General features: G+C 42.5%; 1 protein-coding gene across 5 annotated transcripts in view; it reads right to left on the reverse strand.

Moving 5' to 3' along the window:
- Positions 1 to 5,328: 5,328 nt before the first annotated feature.
- The window catches only part of RXFP1 (relaxin family peptide receptor 1), a 128,710-nt gene continuing 118,993 nt past the window's right edge, over positions 5,329 to 15,045 (reverse strand). For 4 of the 5 annotated variants that reach the window (XM_084769684.1, XM_084769686.1, XM_084769685.1 and 1 more), the window contains 3 exons: positions 13,557 to 13,967; positions 11,091 to 11,309; positions 5,329 to 7,659 (listed from right to left, as the gene is read on the reverse strand). In XM_084769684.1, the coding sequence (XP_084625810.1) occupies positions 7,358 to 7,659; positions 11,091 to 11,309; positions 13,557 to 13,967 (932 nt within the window). In that variant the 3' untranslated portion in view covers positions 5,329 to 7,357. The remainder of the gene's footprint in view (positions 7,660 to 11,090; positions 11,310 to 13,556; positions 13,968 to 15,045) is intronic. The other variant, XM_084769687.1, reaches the window with a different exon arrangement.

A 15,045-nucleotide genomic window follows, 5' to 3' on the forward strand; every position in this document is an offset into this window, starting at 1 on the left:
TTCTTACAGACATAAGACACTTGTTTTTGGTTTGTTTGTTTGGTTTTGGTTTTTTGAGACACAGTTTCTCTGTGTAGCCTTGGCTGTCCTGGACTTGCTTTGTAGACCAAGCTGGATTCGAACTCACAGCAATCCACCAGCCTCTGCCTCCCAAGTGTTGGGATTAAAGGCATGCACCACCACCGCCCGGCTTCTTTTGGTTTTTTTGAGACAGAGTTTCTCTGTGTAGGCCTGGCTGTCTTGGAACTAGCTCTGTAGACCAGGCTAGTCTTGAACTCACAGAGACCCACCTACTTCTGCCTTCTGAGTGCTGGGATTAAAGGCGTGCACCACCATTGCCCTGCAAGAAACTTTGATTTGCCAAGTAGCTTACTACAAACTTCAGAGGAGAATGTAACAGTCACATTGAAGCGAAGAGAACCGTGCAACAGGCAGTGTTAAAACTTGTGCATATGATTTATGTAAACTCATCTGCTCTGAGGAAAGGGACATCTGTTCAACAGAGCAGGTCATGGGAGCGGAGATAAACTTTGGAGGGCTGGGGAGATGGTTCAGTGGCTAAGAGCACCTGCTGCTCTGGCAAGAGGCTCCAGATTCGGTTTCTAGCACCCCATGGTGGCTCACAACTGCCTGTAGCTCTGGTTCCAGTTGACCTGACATGCTTTTTTTGGCCTCTTGGGGCAGCAGACACACATACACACATGCAGGTGAACTCTTAGAAATCACAGAAATTACTTAGAAATCACAGACCCTTAATAGCCTATGACATCAAATGCTTGTCTGCACTACCCCTAGCTACCTAGCAGCTTGGAGAGACATGTTAAAGTTCAGGTCTGTCATTTTTTTTTTTTTTTTCGAGACACGGTTTCCCTGTGTAGCCCTGGATGTCCTGGACTCGCTTTGTAGACCAGGCTGGCCTCGAACTCACAGCGATCCGCCTGCCTCTGCCTCGCGAGTGCTGGGATTAAAGGCATGTACCACCACGCCTGGCCAGGTCTGCCATTCTTTACATACATGGTGTTGCTACGGGGGTTTAGATATTTGGTCCAACATTTTGGTTTTTATTTTTTCAGTGAGGCTACGGATAAGGCTTCAGGGTCCCCCCTTCTCCTTTTTGTGTGTATTCATGTGTGTGTGTGTGTGTGTGTGTGTGTGTGTGTGTGTGTGTGTGAAGCTTGAGTCAAACTTACGAATTTGTGTATACTACTAACCCCAACCCTTGAGATTGTTTTTGTTTGTTTCTTAAAAACACAGTCTCAGGCTGGAGAGATGACTCAGAGGTTAAGAGTGCTGGCTGTTCTTCCAAAGGTCCTGAGTTCAGTTCCCAGCAACCACATGGTGGCTCATAACTATCTGTGAGATCTGGTATGCAGGTGTACATGCAGGTGCAACACTGTATACATAATAAATACAACAAAACAAAACACAAAATGAGCCAACAACAGCAGGGTCTGTGTATCTCAGGGTAGCTTCAAATTCTATATGTAGCCGTGACTGATCATGGCTTCCTGATCTTGCTTCTGCCTCCCAAGTCCTGGTATGCCAGGTGTATGCCAGGCTGAGGTGAACTTTTAAAGATTAAGCAAATCATATTCAAGCAAAGGTAATGAACCTCGTCCAAACAGGAGAAGGCCAAATAGAGCCAAAGGCTCTCGGGTGGGTTGTCAGCCTCTGGATGGACACTGCTGATTTCTGATTTTGCAGTAGCCTGTCAGCCTTCAGACTTGAACTGAGGCATCAGCTCTGTAGACTCAAGGCTGCTGGCCTCCAGAAGGATGAGTCAGGTCCTTGCACTTATCTCTTACACGTCTTTGGAGAACTCAGATCTTATCGAAAAGTAGTGCTAATAGCTGGGTAACATCTACCTCCCAGATACTTTCTTTGAGAACTTTAAAAAGCTATGATGATCAGCTGATAGATTAGAACTGAAGATTCAGACATGTTAGGAGGTGATTGCAAATATCCAAGTGAGACATAGCTACCCAGATGAAGGCATTGGGTGTTGGGACAAAGAGGTGTAGGTGGATTCTGGGGACCTTTTTGAGGTGGAATCAAGATTTACTGGGATCAGATGGAACCCAAAGCAATTATGCAATGATGATGACAACAGTGTGTGTGTGTGTATGTGTGTGTGTGATGTGAACTTCTCCAACCAGGCCTTCTGCCTGTCTCACCAGGGCTTTTTTTTTGCCACCTCCCCACAAACACCTAGGGCTTCTGCCCTCTTCTCATCACCACGGCTGTCATCTTTCTCCAGCATCAAAGCTTTGTCTCCAAGTAGATAAATCTTCTGGGTTCTATAGACTTCCTGTCCACCTGTCATGAAAATCTCAGTGCTAGGGCCGGGCATCCCAGGCTTAGGTCTGTTCTTTTCCCTAGACCTGCGGATTGCTGCTGGAAAGCCAGGAGTTTGGCTTCAGACTCATGTCTGTGACCACAATTCTGAAAGGGAACCTGAGGTTCACAAAGAAGCTTTTTCACCCTGTCATGTACTCTGAATCACCAGACCTCCAAAGAGGGCACTGATATTGCTGACCTGTGGATTCCTGCCCTGGCTGCCTTTAACAGCAGTCAGTGGCCTGCAACTGCACAACGGCAAACCTTCTGAGGGCCTTACACTTTAGTCTCCTTTCCTTGCTTCCTGACCTTTTCAGGCCTGTTTTGTTCTGGTGCTTGATGAACTAAGCTTAACCTTAGGGACATCCATGACAAGCCTCTTAAAAACTTTACTCTTTACTCTAATGCCTTCCACATCAGCCTCCTCCTAACCTTCAGGAAGTTTATCCAATCGAGAGCTTTAGTGCTGTTAGCACACCTTCCTCTGATGGTGACTGTTCAGTCCCCAAATCTACTTCTTCTGGCTCCCAATCTTCTCTATAAAGTGACATGCTCGTTTCCTCCATAATTCAACAAATCCAACCCCAAGTGGGTTTTACATTGAGAACCTTGCCTTCCTGATGTGTAAATTCAGATACTAGCTTCCAACCCAAAGACCACCTACTGGCTACCCACTGCAGAACCAGAGACCTCCTAACCCAACACCCAGATATGTATAAATATATACATCTACATGCGTTCACACACATACTATAGTGGGACCCTCATAGCTGCCAGTGGTATGAATAATGATACAGAGGCTTTTTACTATTTTAAAGCTTGGGTGTTTTAGCTGGGTAGAGTCCCAGCTAGCTTTTTAGCTTAACCTGAACTGGCACTATGTCCCACCACGTGGTCAGCCCCACTTCTCTCCTGTTCACGCCTGTCCACCTCAGTTCCATGCTGGCAAATCTGCCGCCTTTGCTTTCTTCCTTCCAGGGCCTCTCTCTTTCCTGAAAGTTCCTCCCTCCACTTTCTGCTCAGATACTGGGCATCGGCTCTTTATTACATTGAATATGCAAGTGAGGAAGGAGGGTCACGGGCCATAGAAATAACAATACAAAGACCTGGCTAATAGGCAAGTACTTAGCTCTCTGCTGTGTTAGCAATCAAGAATCCAATATAGAGAAACACACCTTTACACAATGTACCTCAACAATACACAGAGAGAGAGACAGAGACAGAGAGAGAGAGGAGAGACAGAGAGAGAGAGAGAGACAGACACAGAGACAGAGACACACACAGAGAGAATCCAGTCTCTAGGCAGGTAAGACGTATTCCAGTCCTCTTGCCGAAGGGACTTCAGTAGGGATGAAGGTAGCGTGGTAACATGCCTTCATGGATAACACATGAATGAGCCCAGAGACTCCCTGTCATATACACCTGGCTGCTCTCCTCTCTGACATGTAGCATAGGTTATATATCTGCTAAGCCTGGTTTGTAGTGGTTCCAGACTCCTTCCATCACAAACCTTTAAGAGTAGACACTTTGGTTTGGCTGAAGCTTCTTGCTTCAGACTCAGGCTGTGGCATTATATCTACCTGAAGGGAGATCCTACTTGGTGTCTCTCTGCCTTGAACCACTTCTTTCTCTTCCCTTTCCATGCCTAATTGACTAGAGAAGAAGAACTAGTTAACAAGTTAAATCCAATGAACTGGCTGTGTTACCGTGGTACAGCCACCTCTTCATGGCAGCTATATCTCCTTGGAGGGAAAATATACATATGAAACTCTATAAAGCAGAATACCTAAACCAATGACTTTCTTCTTTTCTTTTAATTGCTCTGTTGAGATATAACTATAGCACTGTATGAAATCCATCCATCTAAAGTATACAATCCATTGGCTTTTACTATAATGTCCAAGTTCTATTCTCACATGCATTTTAGATTATTTAAGCCCAGGAAGATACATTTAGTCCCTCTGTTACCCCCCCACACACACACCAGTGATCTTGAAGTTACTGTCTATCTCTAGGAATCTACTTATTGTAGCTTATTGTCATATACGTGGAACTACTGAGCATTTTTCCTCCGATCTCTGGCTTCCATTACATATTGTGTTATTGCATTTATCACAACTTCATTTCTTTGAATGGCAGAATAACATTCTCTTGTATGTATATATTCCACATTTTGTTTCTTTTATTCTTTAGTGGTTGCACTTGGCTTTCCATATTTTGGCTCTTATAAACAATATAGCAATAAATATTCGCATGAAAGTGCTTGTCTGAGTCCTGTTTTTAATTCCTATGGGATTGTATTTCATAGTGAAATAGGACATATGGTAATTTTATTTGAAATTTGTTTTTTGAGAAAATGTCAGACTTTCCCACAGTGGCTACCATTTTGCCTATGGGTATGTCTGAATGTGGGTTTGTGCACATGAGTGCAGTATCCACGGACCCAGAAGAGGATGTCAGATCCTCTGGAGCCAGAGTTACAATTTTTTGTGAACTGACCAGCAAAATTACTGGGGGTGAAATTTGGGTCCTCTGGAAAAGTAGCCAAGCTCAGGCTTTTCCCAGCTCCTCTTCCACCTCCATGATACCCAAAGGTTTGAATGTAGCTGAAGCCATTTTCCCCCTTTTGTTGCTCCCAGTTTCACAGTTCTATTAATCCATCACCAAATCCAAAACCTCAAAGAATTACCCCTGTTCCCTTCTAAGTTTTAGAAGCTACTTTTAATTTAACATACCAAATAATGAGTTTAGATGGCATTTTCATACAGATGTACACTTTGTTCTCACCTCCCACACTGTCAACCTTTGTGCCTCTGACTCCTCCTTACAAACATCTCCTCTTTTCCATCCCTTACTAATATTTCTTCCGTCTCATGGTTTCTTGTGTAGTTTTTAGTTTCATTTCACGTACATGTGCATGCTCACACACACACACACACACACACACACACACACACACACACACACACACGAGAGAGAGAGAGAGAGAGAGAGAGAGAGAGAGAGAGAGAGAGAGAGAGAGGATACTATTTACCCTTTGAGTCTTGCTTATTTTATTTAACAGATACATAATGAAACTTTATCCAGCCATTGAGGGAGAAAAAAGACATTTTTAGAGAAATTGATGTAACTGGGGACTTCAATGTTAACAACTAGGATGCAAACTAAACACAAAATCAGTATTATTTCTATATACCCATGATGAACTTACTTCAAATGAGGTTTCCTATAGATATATGGGGAGACTACTGAATTTTTTGTAAATATGTAAATTTTTAAAATTTTGTTGTGCTCTTTGATTTTGATCAGGGCTGGGCTGGGTTCATAGAGTGAGTTTGCTCCTGTCCCTTCACTTTCCCTCTGAGGAGCAGTTTGAGCAGCATTGTGGTGTTAGCATCTCTTTCAGGTTTTGTTTGTTTGTTTTGTTTTTGTTTTTTCGAGACAGAGTTTCTCTGTGTAGCCTTGGCTGTCCCAGACTCACTTTGTAGACCAGGCTGGCCTCGAACTCACAGAGATCTGCCTCCCGAGTGCTGGGATTAAAGGTGTTCACCACCATGTGGGTCTCTTTGAGGTTTTGTTGGCTGGTTCAGAGTTGTTCCTATCCTCTTGACTTAATGTTGTTAGGTTACATGTCACCCTTATAAACAGCCAATTGACTGAAACATGAAGGTTTATTTCTGGACCCTGGATTCGATTTCATTGATCTAAATGCTCTCATTCCCACTTCTCTGGCTTCACCCCTTTGCATCACTCCTACCTACTGTCCTGTCCTGTTTCCTCATGAGGACCCTCATTTAAAGCAAAAGCTAAAGAAAACTAGGGAGGGACTGACAGAGAAATGCTGGTTCCAAGTTTACAACAAAGTGTCGCTCCGTGTGTGTGTGTGTGTGTGTGTGTGTGTGTGTGTGTGTGTGTGTGTGTGTGTTTGGAAGTCAGTGATTGACATCATCTTCCCCAATAGCTGGTCAACAAGCCTTGGGGACCCCCCATTCTCTTGTCTCCCCAGCACTGGGATCATGCTCTACCACACCTGGGATTTTGATGCAGATACCAGAGATCCAAACTCAGTGTGCGTACAGGAAGTAGTTTAGCAACTGAGCCATATCCCAAGTTCTACTTTTGCATGGTAGAGACAAGGTCATTCTATGTCACTAAGGCTGGCCTTGAACTTGTGATCCCTCTGCTTCTTTCTTTACAAAGTTAGGACTACAGGCTTGTCCACCACACCTGCCACTAAGGCTTCCTTTTAGTAAATATGTTATGTTGACTCTCAAATGGGAGACTCAAAGAGCAATACAGAGTATTTTTAAAACAGAACTTTTCTGTTTTACAAACAACCATATTTAAAGTGTGTGTGTGTGTGTGTGTGTGTGTGTGTGTGTGTGTGTGTGTATGTATGATGTGCATGTGTGTATATGCATGCCATGGTGCACAAGTGGAGATCGGAGGACAATTTTCTAGAGTCTGTTCTGTCTTTTCCCCTATACATGGGTTCCAGGTATTGAGCTCAGGTCAGCACACGTGTATAGTAATCACTCTTATTCACTGAGCATCTTCTCGTTAGCTCCACAAATCTTATCTGATGCCATTGTAGTTGAGTATTATAAAACGTTAGGCCTTAATTTAAAAATGTCTATTGGTCTTATGCTTGCTGATGTGCACAACAGAGAAATATGGGAGCTTTGGGTAGAATTTGTGGTGTCAGTAGTTAAATGCAATACATAGATTTAAAAAGGCTCTACATTCTGTTCCCAGCACTGTACCTCCATGCAGTGTGCATAAATGCATGCTAGAAATGGATTTCCCTTCATTTCTAATGCAAATATGTACTAATATGCATGCATACATTGTCAGGATAATTGCTTCTCTGTGTATGAACACCAGCTACCTTTCCCAGCCTCATGGCGTTACCTTGTCTTAGCCATAAATTTCACATTTTGTGGCATTTACTCCACATCAGCAAATCCCTTTAGAAAGCACTTCACAGTATTCTCTGAGAATAAATGGTTTTTAGAGCCAGTTATGAATAAGAATTGAGTCTGGATGTTTGAGAAACTAGCGACAGATCGCAGGGGTCTGTGAAAGCTGCTGGCTTCATGAACTCAATAGGCATCTCTTGCAAGGGCCACATTTCTGCCCAGGTGAATGAGGGAGCATATGCCTTCCGGGTGCCTTTTCTGTTAACAGATCTTCTTTGTCTGTAGTTGTACCAGAGCTGATGGATCATTTCCTTGAAAGGTCTGGTGGTCAAGGTATAGATAATCGGGTTCAAAGTACTATTGATAGGCAGAATAAAAATCACCACCCAAGAGGTAATTGTATCTGGAAGAGAGAAGATGAAAAAAAGTGTTGGTAGATGTTGTAAGGCATCTCTGGTATCGTCCATCTTCAACCCCCCCTTTCCTTTAGTGTGACATACTTAAACACCACGTCTCTGTTATTTCAGGATGTTTGCCTGTGGTGTCCATGTTTAAAGGAATGCCAGTGCTGTGAAGGCACCGGCTCTTGCTGAGAGGCTTTTCCTGAATACATTAGAGTGCCGACAAAAGAACACTATTGGGAGTGTTTATACAAAGCTATGACATATGATTCTGAATCCATTAAAGAAAAAACATGCTGTTAAGCATTTATCATCCTTTGCAAATGTTTTAACTAATAGGAGGTACATGTAGTATTTCTCAGAATATGTAGATTTATCTGGAATGAATTTCTTTTTTTTTCTTTTTTGCTATTTATTTGACTTTGTTTTGTTTTTCTTTATAGCATTGCGAGGGACTGAGCCTAAGGCTTTGTACATGCTAGGCAAGCACTCAACAGGCTCCCAGACCTATTTATCTTTAAAATAGGCACATATTTTAAGGCTTGCACACATGTGCATATGCTTGTGACTTTGTGTGTTACATGCAGGTACATGTGTACATATGGGCTCATGCATGTGGAGGCCAGAGGTCAACATGAGGCGTCTTTTCCCATTGTTCTCCACATTATTTTTGAGACAATACCGGTCAGTGAACCTGGAACTCACCAAATGGGCTATGCTGGCTGGCCAGTGGCCTCTGGGGTTCCCTGCTCTCTCCTTCCTCCTAGTGCTGGGGTTACAGCTGTGCTACTGCACACTTTGCTTTTTGCTTGGTTGCTGGGGAACCCACACTCCTGCTTGTGTGCCAAGCATCTTATAAACTGAGCCATCTCCCCAGCCTCCACATTTTTAGGCTTTTGACCAAATATTTATTTCAGGGAACTCTCTTGGAGTAGTTAGTGGCACAGGCCTAAAACCTCAAGTAATGAGGGCTGAGACAAGACAGGTGGTGGCACACACCTTTAACTCTGGCACTTGAGGCAGAGACAGGTGATTCTCTGTGGGTTCGAGGTCAGCCTGGTCTAACTAGCTAGTTCCAAGACAGCCAAAGGTACACAGAGAAACCTTGTCTTGGAAAACATACAAACAAACAAAACAAAACATACCGAGACAAGTACATGGCCGTTCTGGGCTATGGAATGAATGGGGCAGCTTGACATGACTGTGCCTCAAGATAAAAAGTGGGGGAAATTTCTAGAGTACTTACCTGGTATCATGAGGTCCTCGGTTGAATCCCTAATACCATAAACGAACAACCCAAAATGAAGTAAAACAAAGCAAGACAAAGACAAAATCCGCAAACATATTGACTAAATCCATCTTTTTTTTTGAATATTAATTTTAATTTGCATGTGTCTGTGTCTGCATATATGCCACATGTGTGTGGGTCCCCAAGAATGTTAGAAGAGGGTGCCGGATACTCAGAGCTAGGGTTACAGGCAGTTGTAAGCCTTCCCATGTGGGCACTGGGAACAGAAGAGCTAATGCTTTTAACTGCTGCGCTGTCTCTACAACTTTCTAAACCTATCTTAAAAATCACCTTTGCATGTATATAGAACTACTAAATACAGTACTCAGATTTTTGTTGTGATGTAACTTAATACTATTGTCTTTATTCTTCATAACTTGTCAGATTCTATTATCACCCGTGGGATCAATCAAAACTGTTATGCGTATATAAATGTAAAAAAGTGAATATATACTGTACTGCATAGGCAGTCAGCTGGGGTACTTGTACATTTTTTGTGATAAAATATGTGTGACATTCTTTTCTTTGTTTTGTTTCTTCTTCTTCTTCTTCTTCTTCTTCTTCTTCTTCTTCTTCTTCTTCTTCTTCTTCTTCTTCTTCTTCTTCTTCTTCTTCTTCTTCTTTTTTCTAGACAGAGTTTCTCAGTTTAGCTTTGCCTGACTTGGACTGGTTTTGTCCTGGCCTAAATTGGCCTCTCAAACTCACAGAGATCTGCCTGCCTCTGTCTCCCTGAGTGCTGGGAGTAAAGGTGTGCGCCACCACACCCGGCTGCACGACATATTCTTTACACCGTCACCTTTTTAAAAAATGTGCAGCTCTGTAGCACTAAGTACATCTTCATTGTTGAGCATCCCTCACCACCACCAGACTCAGGATGTCCTCATCTCCCTACATGAAACCATAGCTGTTAGATGATGTATCCCACTCTCCCCTTTCCAGTCCCTAGCAACGGCTATTCTGTGTTCCGTCTGTGAATTTGACTGTTCCAGGAGTCTCATGTAAGATGCATCATAAAACACGTGGCTCTTTTGTGTCAGGTTATATGTTAGGCACAACACCTTCAGGACTCAGGTATAATGCAGCGCGTGTCAGAATTTCCTTCAAAGGGCTGATGGGAAGGCTCAGCGGGAGGAAAGGTTCTTGCTACCAAGCCGGACAACCTGAGCTCAATGCCCAGAGTATACACGGTGAAAGGGCAGAACTGACTTCAGCAGATTGTCTCCTGACTTCCACATGTGTGTCATAGCACACACGTGCGTTCATGTGTGCATGCACACACACACGAAATAAAAGTAAAAATAAGTTAAAGAACTTCCTTTCTTCATAAACCTGAATACTGAATGATCCGTTATTTTTCTTTTGCTACATTTTGTTCATCTATCTGTAGAGTCTGTACTGTTTCTGCCTTCTAATGCTGCAGTCACCGCAGGTGTGCCTATGCCTATTTTAGTTCTGGCTTTCAATTACCTTGAGTATTTATCCAGACATGGAATGGCTGGATTCTATGTCTAATATTTTGTAATTGCCGACACACTTTTTCTACAGTAGCCACACCATGTTCAAATCCTCCTATCAAAATACAAAGTGCCAAATTTCTCCTTCTGGTCAACATAGTCATATCTTCTCTCTTGCTCAACATAACAGCAGCTGTGATGCATGTGCTGTACATGATTTAAAACCCTGCGTTGCTTTCTATTGTGTCACACTCTGGTGTAGTGTTCTCTATCGTATGTGTTGTAGGGAGAAACATTTCTTACATTCTAAGAAAAATTAATTCATAATTTGGCAACTACTTGGCATGTTTTTCTTCATGGTCATTTTAAGCAGGTGGCCAATTTAAGCTCTGCATACCACTTATTTTGGTCACTGTACCTTATTTTCATGATAATTTTGGCACTAGGCATTTATGGAAAGAGCTGAACAGTTCCTGTCAGTAAGCACTTCACTGATAAGGGAGCCAGAGTCCACACTACTCTCACTAATAATCCTTGAAACTCATTAAGTGTTAAGAATATGACTTGTTAATATGAATAAACAATAAAATTTAATAAATAAATAAATAAAAATAAAAAAACACGAAGAATATTACTTGTCTTTCTTAGAATAACACTGCACAGACTTATTCTTCCCAGGAAGAGATTGTACCTGGTATTTCCACCTGAAGCAGTGAAAGAAACTTTAGTATAAAAATGGGAATCCAGCATAATGCATCGGTAAACACAATAAAGAAAAAGCGCTTGGCGAGGACCATCTCCTTTTTCACTTGCGTCTGTAGTTCAGTGGCCGTTAGGGTGCTTTGATGAACACTGTAAAACATGCTTCCATAGGAGAACACAATGATGACAAACGCCACCACGTTAATACCTGTTTAGACCACAAAGAATATGTGTACGTTAGCATCTCTTAAGACAGATAAAACCATACCTTAGATGATGCTATGAAAGACCACAGGGCTCATAAAGTGGTACTTACTTATTTATTCACTTACTATTTTGTGACAAGGCCTGACTGTGGAGTTCAAATTAGCCTTCAGCTTGACTAGGTAGCCTAAGCTGGACACCAACCTACAGTCCTCCTGCCTCCTGCTAGATTACAGATGTGTACCAGAGCTCCTTCCTGACCTCCATTTCCGATTACACCGTCATTGCTGTCTCTGACCACTCAAAGGGGCATCTCCATCCTCTCTGCCTCCATTCGCTGGAGATTCTGCAGATCCTTTGGACCCAGGCTTGCTTCCTCACCCTATCCCTTTGTATCAGCCACCCAGGCAGGCAATCTTTACCCTCCTTCCTGTCCTTAAGTTCCAGTTCCAGTTCCTCAGCCTCATACCCAGCTGTGTGGCAGGTCACCTCATAGCCAGCTGTGTGGCAGGTCACCTCATAGCCAGCTGTGTGGCAGGTCACCTCATATCCAGCTGTGTAGCAGGTCACCTCATAGCCAGCTGTGTGGCAGGTCACCTCATAGCCAGCTGTGTGGCAGTCCTTCTTCTCTGACCTCACTCTCTGGAAACTCCAGCAAACTTTGCAGCCAACTCAGCTTTTCTCTCTCCTGTAAATACTTTCAGCTCCACTTCCCTTACATCTCATCCCATTCCTTCATGTCTGTTCCCAATACCTAGGAACACATTTAGTCCTGACTCCCAGTGTTTACACCTAGCAGGGAATCAGACACACTCTTTACCAGGCAACCCACACCCACCACACACTCCTAAGACCCATAGAGGACAACAGAAACCAAGGAATCGAACAGTCACCCAAAAAGACAAGGCCTGATGTCAACACACAGGATCACAATGACCTCAAACCCAGATGCCTAGATGTCAGTGCAAAAAGCACAATCATTAACAGCCAAGACAGTTAACAGTTCTGTCTCTTCCAGAACCCAGTAAAACCACTACAGTAGTAAAAACAAAACGAAACAAAAAAGCAATATAGTTGCAGCAAAAACAAGAATTTCAAGAATAGCTATTATGAATATGCTCAAAGAATGTATGAATAAAACAAATAAGTATGGGAAGACACAAACAGTGGAATAAAATGATGAAAATGGTTCAAGACATAAAAGTAATAGGATCACTAAAGAAAACCCAAAATGAGGTAAAACTGCAAACAAAAAGTTAGGAAGTCAAACAAAAACCCCATAGATAAACCTTACCAACAGTGTACAAGAGATGGAAGGAGAAATGTAGGGCATTGAAGACAAGGTAGAAAAAATGAACACCTCAATCAAAGAACATGCTAAATCTAAACACATCCAGGCACAAAATGTCCAGGGAATCTTGGACACCATGAGAAGACCAAATCCATGCATAATAGGAATAGAGGAAGGAGAAGAAACTCAGGTCAAAGGCACAGAAAATGTTTTCAACAAAATCATAGAAGAAAATTTCCCTGACCTTAAAAAGAATTGTCTATCAAGGTACAAGAAGCATACAGAACACTAGATAGACTGAACCAGAAAAGAAATACCACATGATACATATTCAAAACATTAAACAGAACAAAGAAAAGATTATTAAAAGCTGGAAGGAAAAAGACCAACTAACATATAAAGGCAGACCCATTAGAATAACCCCTGATTTCTCTCCGTGGAAACTCTGACAGCCAGAAGGGCCTGATGGATGTTTTACAAACTCTAAGAGACAACCACAGATGTCACCCCAGATTACTATACCCAGCAAAACTTTCAATCACAATAGATGGAGAAAGAGAAACATTCCACAATAAAATAAAAAATGTCTGTCTACAAATCCACCATTGGACAAGGCACCAGAACAGTGGTTCTTAGCATGTGGGTTGCGACCTCTTTGGGGTTCCAATGACTCTTTCACAGGGGTTGCCTAAGATTATCAGAAAACACAGACATTTACTTTATGATTTATATCATCAGCACAATTACAGTTATGAAGTAGCAACAAAAATAATTTTATGGTCGGAGGTCACCACAACATGAAGAGCCATGTTGAAGGGTCGCAGCATTAGGAAAGTTGAGAACCCTTAGTTAGAAGGACAAACACTTATAAACAATGGACAGCAAAAAATGAGTATCATACTGTGAGATACTTCAGCAAGGGCTGGAACACAGGAAGGCTTGCAATGCAAGGTTTCTTACCCAGAAAAACCATCACTGAGTAAATCTGGGCTCCAGTACTTCCCATGTCTTCTGAAGTAAGAGGAAAACATACGCCATTGGTGCCATAGTAGTTTTTGAAAAAACTCTTATCGCTGAGTGGAGCAAAAGCCACTAAAAACCCAAAAATCCAAATGAAAACCAGAACTGTGATTGTCCTGCATTTTCGAGGCCTGAAATACCGAAAAGGATACACAATGCAGATGTATTTTTCCAATGTCAGAAATGTTAAAAGTAAGACGGACACTTCTGTGGACAGAACGGCCAAAGACCCCGTAAACTGACAATGACCGCTCGCCATCCACAGCTGCGCATGCTTGTTGTACTCTCCCCGAAACTTGAGATCAAAGACTCCGATCACAAACAAATACACTCCCATTAGGCAGTCAGCACCTACAAGGGTCCAAAGTTTACAGGTTCAGAGAGACACGTAGTAAGCGTATCTTCACACACAACATTTTAAATGACCCATTTTTCTGGATTATAAGGAAATTGTATTCTCTTAAGAATTCATAGGATGGTTCTGTACAGGCTGGCAGTAGAGTGCTTGCTTAGCATGAATGAAGCCCCAGCTTCACCCCGCCCAGTACCAAGCAAATCCCTAACTTGGATGAGGACCCGTTAATCCATTCTCTCTGTCACTGCTGTCACAGGACACTTGATAGGGGCTGGGGAGACGGCTAAGCAGTTAGGAGTGGGAGCTGCTCTTGCAGATAGTTGGCCTGAGTTTGGTCCCCAGCATCTACGCCACTCAACTCACACTGCCCATTAACACCAGCTTCAGGGGAGCTGATGCCTCTGGCCTCCTCGGAAACACGTATGCATGAACACATATATACTTACCTATACTTTAAAATTAAAAAAAAAAAAGCATTAAGAAAAAAGAAAACTATGGTTAATTATAGGATTATCTGTCTTCCTTAGAATACCAGTCTGTAAAATTAGAGATCCTCGGTTTTGGTCTCATTTAGCCCCATCACTTGGGGTATGAAACAAATCAATAAAATTGGTTATGGTATATGTTCTGTTAGGGATTTGGATGAGGAGGACATTATTTGGCTCAGCCCTTCCATTGACGTGTTCTCAGTTCAGCCAGCTAAGAGTATCATGCACAGCCTGGAGACACTAACCTCCCTTTTTTTAATTGAAAAAAAAAAATCATACCATAGATTCTAATGACATTTTCCCTTCCCCCAACTTTTCCCAAATCCTACTCCCCACCCACCCAAGTCCACACCATTTCTTTCTGTCTGTCTGTCTGTCTGTCTGTCTGTCTGTCTGTCTGTCTCTCTCTCTCTCTCTCTCTCTCTCTCTCTCTCTCTCTCTCTCTCTCTCTCACACACACACACACACACAGAGCGTTTCTGTTTTAGCCTGGTTGTCCTGGAACTAACTCTGTAGACCAGGCTGTCCTCAAACTTTAAAACAAACAAAAAAAACCAAGAAACACACACAAAACGGAAAAAAAAAC

The sequence above is a fragment of the Acomys minous genome (genome assembly GCF_964271855.1).
Source record: "Acomys minous genome assembly, chromosome: 19".
NCBI lineage: Eukaryota > Metazoa > Chordata > Mammalia > Rodentia > Muridae > Acomys > Acomys minous.